At 34.9% G+C, this 7,611-nt stretch overlaps 1 protein-coding gene across 1 annotated transcript in view; it reads left to right on the top strand.

The window, feature by feature from the left end:
- Positions 1-5,280, top strand: part of LOC103608564 (cullin-2-like) — a gene marked incomplete at its 3' end in the record, with an annotated part of 41,487 nt that extends 36,207 nt beyond the window's left edge. Inside the window, exon 5 of the mRNA XM_008592986.1 lies at positions 5,175-5,280. Within this exon, the coding sequence (XP_008591208.1) occupies positions 5,175-5,280 (106 nt within the window). The remainder of the gene's footprint in view (positions 1-5,174) is intronic.
- Positions 5,281-7,611: the final 2,331 nt, after the last annotated feature.

A 7,611-nucleotide genomic window follows, 5' to 3' on the forward strand; every position in this document is an offset into this window, starting at 1 on the left:
CGGGAGTGCCGCCGCGCTTCCCAAGCGGCGCACTATCCAGTGCACCACCGGGCCGGCCCTCAGGAGTTTTTTTATCAAGCCGTCTGTACCTTCAAGATGTTTAATAGATACATTGTACTACTGTAGATGTTAAAAACTGAGCTTGTTATCTCTTATGCATGTACTTGCTCCCAATATTAACCAATTTTAGTTCATGGTAGTACTCTTACACCCAGACACAAAAGCCAGAAGTCTCAGTTATCCTTCTCTTAGGTTTATCCTCTCTACCTGACCATTTATTGGTCAGATCCTCCAAACAGCTCTTAAATTCACCCTTTCCTTTACACTTCTACTATAGTTCAAGCCTTTCAATTTTTCTTACTTCGACTATTATTGATAAAGTTCTTATAACTGGTCTTGCAGCCTTTGATTTCTAACTCTTTCTATCTAGTAAACTTCTTGTGTTATCTTTTCTAAAGTACAAATTTGATCACTTTCTAAAATTATTTAGTAACTTTCCACTGTCCTTAGCAAAGACGTAGAACTGAAAGCTCATGGGATTCAGTTTACAGAGTGTTTTGTGTGGCCTCTGTAGTGTTGGCATCATGTGACTGATCATTATTTATTTAATTATGTTGATAGAATAAGTGGTGAGATCTTTTCATAGAGAGCATAGTTGACAGTAATTAGACGAAAACTGCTTAATAGTATTTTACATGCTTGGTAGGCCAGTTAGCCATGCTATCCCTTGTTTCTGGCCATAATCTATAAGGAAATATGTGTAATGAAATGTAAAGGGGGAAAAAAATCAGTTTTGTTCCTAAAGTATTTCTTAAAATTACTTTTATGAAATAATTTCTAGTCTTCTCTTTACTCTGATTGATTTATAAGATGGATATTTGTTAGCATAGGTGACTTAGGGATTCCGATTTTAAAGAAATATAATTACTCTCCTGTCCCACTTTTCCCACTTACTCCACATATCTGTCTAGACCCTACTGGGTCATGAGGTAGAGTACTTCAGGCATTAGCTTGAGAAGAAATAACTCTTGAAATCTGGTAGGTATTAGCATGAGAACAATTCTTGTAATGGAATTTTCTAGGATAGACTGAAATGCCTGATTCTTTAGAGGCTTAAAAGTTACCTTAGGTTATTAGTTCCTGTCAATTACTATTATTAATTGTATTACTGCTAATTCTGCAGAAAAGCATAGGACACTTATTAACTTCTTGATTGGTAGAATAAGTTATAAGAACATATACTACTGCATTATACCTGAGTAGGACAATCAGGTATTGCCTCTGTGTTAGAGCATAAACTATTTTAAGAAATTATTGGAGGCTATTTTATTTTATGATTTCCTAGAACATATGTCTTTATTTAGAAGATAGTTGACAGTAATTAGACGAAAACTGCTTAATAGTATTTTACATGCTTGGTAGGCCAGTTAGCCATGCTATCCCTTGTTTCTGGCCATAATCTATAAGGAAATATGTGTAATGAAATGTAAAGGGGGAAAAAAATCAGTTTTGTTCCTAAAGTATTTCTTAAAATTACTTTTATGAAATAATTTCTAGTCTTCTCTTTACTCTGATTGATTTATAAGATGGATATTTGTTAGCATAGGTGACTTAGGGATTCCGATTTTAAAGAAATATAATTACTCTCCTGTCCCACTTTTCCCACTTACTCCACATATCTGTCTAGACCCTACTGGGTCATGAGGTAGAGTACTTCAGGCATTAGCTTGAGAAGAAATAACTCTTGAAATCTGGTAGGTATTAGCATGAGAACAATTCTTGTAATGGAATTTTCTAGGATAGACTGAAATGCCTGATTCTTTAGAGGCTTAAAAGTTACCTTAGGTTATTAGTTCCTGTCAATTACTATTATTAATTGTATTACTGCTAATTCTGCAGAAAAGCATAGGACACTTATTAACTTCTTGATTGGTAGAATAAGTTATAAGAACATATACTACTGCATTATACCTGAGTAGGACAATCAGGTATTGCCTCTATGTTAGAGCATAAACTATTTTAAGAAATTATTGGAGGCTATTTTATGATTTCCTAGAACATATGTCTTTATTTAGAAACAAACATGTGGTTAATAAATTTGATTGTAAAATACTTCAGTGACTTTTAAAATAAGAATGGTATCTATATCAAAGTAAAAAATAACACTTTTTACATTTTAAAATATGGCTTTATTTTAAAAGCTTGTCTATCAGGCTTAAACTATCAAGAGTAGAAATCCAGAATGAGAAAGATAAAATTAATGTAAGTTAGTTTAAATTTTATTTTGTGAGGGAAAGAGAAAAGTGGCTTGTCCTATCAGATATAAAACATGTATCCACATTGAAACAGTGTACTGGCTCAAGAATATACATACAGATCTTTGGAATGGATTAGTGAATACAGACCTAATCTGCAGATCTAGCAGCTGTTTCTTAGAGTTAACAAACCACTGTGCTAGGAAGTTTATACTTATTTTGTAGGTGTAAGGGAGCTACCGTAGAATTCTGAATAGAGAACTGACATCGTGAAAGCAAAAGTTTTAGAAGGATCAGAGATGCCAGAAACTGGAAATAGAGACTAATGATAAGAGTGTTGCACATGATCCAAGCAGAGGGTAAACCAGAGGCATTGGAATTAGAAGGAAGTAATGGGAGGAGATGATAAATACTTTAGGAGGACATGAAAACCACCTGATTAAAGGAGGCAAAAATGGAAGGATGCAATAGTGGTTCTAATGTTTTAGTGGGGTTACTGGGAAAACCATGGTACCACCGGCCAAAAAAGAAAACTGCTTTGGAGCAAGATCCATATAGGAAGTTACATATAAATGGTAAAGATATGACAATTAAGCTTTTTCTACTTAGAGAGTACATGTCACTGTTGAAATATTATATTTGTTTATATATATGTAAGTTCTTTGTGAGCAGAGACCACATTTTTGTTTTTCATCTTTCTGTCCCCAGTGCCTTGTGTAGTGCGTGACATGCAGTACACAGTTGGCCAATACTTACTGAATAAGAGTGGGAGAACTCCTGGGTTTCTGTGCCAGCTCTGTCACTTACTAGTAGGTTGACCTTTGGCAAGCTCTTTAACTAAACTCTGTAAGCTGCAGTTTTCTTATGTATAAAATGAAGATTATATATAGTAGTACCACAAATGTATCTACCTTATAGTAGTCTGTCATGTAAAATGCTTAGGGCTATGTCTAACACATGATATGACCTCAATAAATGTTAGTGATTACTTTTACTTCCTGATATTCATGTCTTTTATGAACTGGCTCCAGGCTGTTTTTCCAAGTTTGTGTTCTAATATTAGCTTTTGCTCTCCCTACTGTCTGGAATGTTATCCATTTATTTATTCAGTAATTCATTGAACATGTATTTTCTGAGGGCTTGGTATTTGCCTTCCATTGTTCTGGTTGCTATCTACAAGACAAGATCCTTGCTTTGTAGACCATACATTCTAGGGAGGGGAGAGACATACACAAAAAAGTAAATCAATCAAAGAATAGGATTGTTTCACATAGTATCAAGTACTGTGAATAAAATAAAACAGTTCTGTATTTGTTAATTGGTTGAGAGTGGGAATTTAAAGTTAAATTAGATTGGGGTCAGGGCAGGACCAAATGTGTGTTTGAGCTGAGACCTGAATGACAGGGGGCCAGCCATTAGAATATCCGGGATAGGGCATTCAGGTGAAGAGTCCGACCTCTCTCTACCTTTTACTTTTGTCTCTCAGTCCTATTCCCCTTTCCTCAGCTGGAAGGCACGGTTGGAAACATAGGATGAGAATGGAGGAGAAGGAACAAATGGGATTTTGAAGGAAAATATGATATGTTTTTGTAACATGTGCTTAAGAGGAGACTGAAATGTCAAATGACACATTAAGGCTTAAACCTTGTTGTCTAGTCTTGATGTTAGTGAATATGGAAGTGGAGCTTGTGTAAATGGCTGTGGATATGCTGCTTTGGAGTTAATTCCAGCAATTATGTTTTTCATTGTCTCCCAAAATTGTTGGTAGAATTATGCAGTGGAAATTTTTGTTGTCTTGCTTTTAATTTCAGTTATCTGTACATGCTAAGTGAACCCTTCATTTTGGTTCAGTGAATCTTGGAAAGTATATGTATTAATATGCAGATCTCATGGTTGTTGCCTAAATAATTGAATTGTCGATAGCTGGTTTACACATTGGCAGAACCTTTCAGATGAATAGTTTTAGGTGGTGGGCTTGAAAGACATTATAGTGAAATCTAGGATGGTGAAAAGTACATACTTAAACATTACAGGCCGTTTCTACACATTTTGTCGATAGCTGGTTTACACATTGGCAGAACCTTTCAGATGAATAGTTTTAGGTGGTGGGCTTCAAAGACATTATAGTGAAATCTAGGATGGTGAAAAGTACATACTTAAACATTACAGGCCGTTTCTACACATTTTATTTTAGAACTGTTTATTCATCTCACTCTTAGAGCTCATCACAGTTACTAGTCTTAGAATATATTTATTATAGAAACTTTTTAAAAAAAATTTGTCTTCTGGTAGACAGAGTGATCTTAAATCTGTCAGGTTTTCCCATATGTTTTAATATTTGTAACAGTCTATATTCCATTTTCTTACCTGCTGATTGTGATATTTTTTTGTTTAAAAATGATAAGTTATATTTTTTCCTGGTGATAAAATATAAATTAGAGAACTGACTTGACTTTGATCTTTTAACTGTTTTCTGTTTAATTTTTGGAAAGTGGACTTTATCTTGACTTACCAAGAAGAGTCTGGTAATCAGCAGATTAGATTATAGAAGTTCTGACCCTTGTATGAGAGCTATTGTGATATAAGGAAACATAAATTGGAAATATTTAGAGCAAAATGCTTGTTTTTTTTATGTGAGACACTGGGGTAATGGGTAATGCTATGGGTTTTTTTCTTTTTCTTTTTTTTCTTTGCTACTCCAGAGGTCTTATTCTTTGTTTCCTAGGACCTTGCATAGAGGGTTGGGCTGGTAATTTTTATCTTTTTTATTATATTTCTAATTTCTGCATAATTTCTTTTGGATGTATTACTGAACTATTTTATAGTAATAACTCTAAAATTATTGTTTTGAAGTTGCAAGTTATTTGCTTTTCTACTGATTTTCACTTAATATCCAATGACATTACATTTATTTTTCAGGTATCTCAACACCCAGTTTATTAAAAAGAATAAATTGACAGAAGCTGACCTTCAGTATGGCTATGGTGGCGTAGATATGAATGAACCACTCATGGAAATAGGAGAGGTAGGAAATTCTTTAAGTGACTGACATACATAAGTATGTTTTTACATATTGAGGTAATTTGATTCAGTGTTTTTTTTTTGTTTGTTTTGTTTTTTCCCTTTTTTGTCTTTTTTCGCGACCGGTAACGGGATCACAACCCTCAGTGTCACGCCTGTACCGCAACCGGCAACGGGATTGCAACCCTCGGTGTTGCGCCCGCACCGCGCTCAGCCGGTGAGCGGACCGGTCTCTATATGGGATCCGAACCCTGGGCAGGCGCCGCACTCTACCGAGTGCGCCACTGGGCTGGCCCGATTCAGTGTTTTTTTAAGGACACTGAGTTGATTATCTTAAAATTGTCAACATTTAAAACATCTTTTTTTTTTTTTCCTTTTTGTCTTTTTTCATGTCCGGCAACGGATCGCAATCCTCAGTGTCGCGCCCGTACCGGACTGGGACCGGCAACGGGATCGCAACCCTCAGTGTTGCTCCCACACCTCGCTCAGCCAGTGAGCGGGAACCGGTCTTTATGTGGGATCCGAACCCTTGGCGGGAGCGCCACCACACTCCCAAGCGGCGCACTGTAGCAGTGCGCCACCGGGCCGGCCCAACATTTAAAACATCTTAAATGTTAAATAAATAAAATACTATAATGACTTCCTAAGAATCTTCAGATAGATAAGAAGAACAGAAAAGATTTGACAATTATCATTTTAATAATTAAATTCATGATAGATGAATGGCAGGGTTAATGGTTCTGCAATGTGGAAAAGCTCATAAAAATTAATAAGAAAATGTTGAGAACCCCTGTAGTTAAAAAGTGCAGAGGACAAGGACTTAAAACAGAAGCTAGAAGAGGGGAAACACACATTGATGGATATAACAAATTTATTATAACTTTACTTAAAAGTAATTTAAAAAATTCAGAGTAAAACAGTGAAATGTGTAGTTCAAGTAATTCATTCGGGTTCTTGGACTACAGTGCCAATTTAAATGTGGAAAATTATAATAGCACATACTGATAGTGAAAGAAATATTATTGTACAAATTTGTTTATTCATTTAATACATATTTGTTGAGTAGCCAAACATTGGGGACAGGATGGTGAACAGACAGAAGGTCCCTGTCTAAATAAAGCTTTAGGTTCAGGTAAGGGAAGCAGATGCCAAATAAATAAAGAAATTAATGTTAAATTGTGATGAATGTTAATGAAGGAAATAAGCAGCTAAAATGCAGCATAGTAGAAATGTAAATTAGCGTAATCCTTTTAGAAATAAATTGATTAGTGTCTTTCAATAGACTTAAAATGTTTAATATCTGTTGACCAAGTAACCTCACATTTAGTAACCTGTACTTGGAAAATAACAAATATAGGGGGAAAAAGTTTAAATGTTTAAGATTATTCCTTGCAGTCATTGTTAATAGGTTGACTAATGAGTGAACAATGTGATTCTCCAGCATCCAACTATAAAAATAGTACAGAGAAGAATATATATATGATTTTGTCATAAAGATAGGGAAATGGATACATTTATAGTAGAAACTAATTCATAGAAACTTTAACAAATCACAAACACATGTTGTTAGCAGTAGAGTGGAAAAATAAATCCTGTTGTATTTTTATACCAGGATACTATACAGCAATTTCAGTGATTGAGTGATAGCTGTGTTTCAGTTAGGACAGGTTTCAATAACAAAGTTTAATTTAAAAATTGAAAAATGATAGTACTGTAGAAGACCCAAATAACAAAAATTAGAAATGAAAAAGGTGATATTACAATTAATAACTCAGAAATAACAAGGAATCAGTAGAGACTACTATAAACAACTATATGCCAACAAATTTGAAAATCTGGAGGAAATGGATAAATTTCTGGATACATACAAGCTACCAAAACTGAGCCAGGAAGATATAGAAAATCTGAACAGATGAATAACAATAAAAGGTTGAAGCTGTTATCAGAAGGCTCCCAACAAAGAAAAGCCCAAGACCGGATGGGTTCAGTGCAGAGTTCTACCAAACCTTCAATGAGGAATTGATATAAATTCTCTGCAAACTATTCCAAAAGATTGAAGCAGAGGCCATTCTCCCAAGCTCATTCTATGAGGCAAATATCACTCTGCTACCAAAACCAGACAAAGATACATCAAAAATAGAAGATTACAGGCCAATATCCTTGTTGAATATAGATACAGAAATCCTCAATAAAATACTAGCTAACAGAATACAGCAGCACATACACAAAATTATACACCATGATCAAGTGGGATTCATCCCAGGGGTGCAAGGTTGATTCAAAATATGCAAATCAATAAATATGACACACCACATCAATAAAAGCAAAGACAAAA

This window comes from Galeopterus variegatus, unplaced genomic scaffold (assembly GCF_000696425.1).
Source record: "Galeopterus variegatus unplaced genomic scaffold, G_variegatus-3.0.2 Scaffold8570, whole genome shotgun sequence".
NCBI lineage: Eukaryota > Metazoa > Chordata > Mammalia > Dermoptera > Cynocephalidae > Galeopterus > Galeopterus variegatus.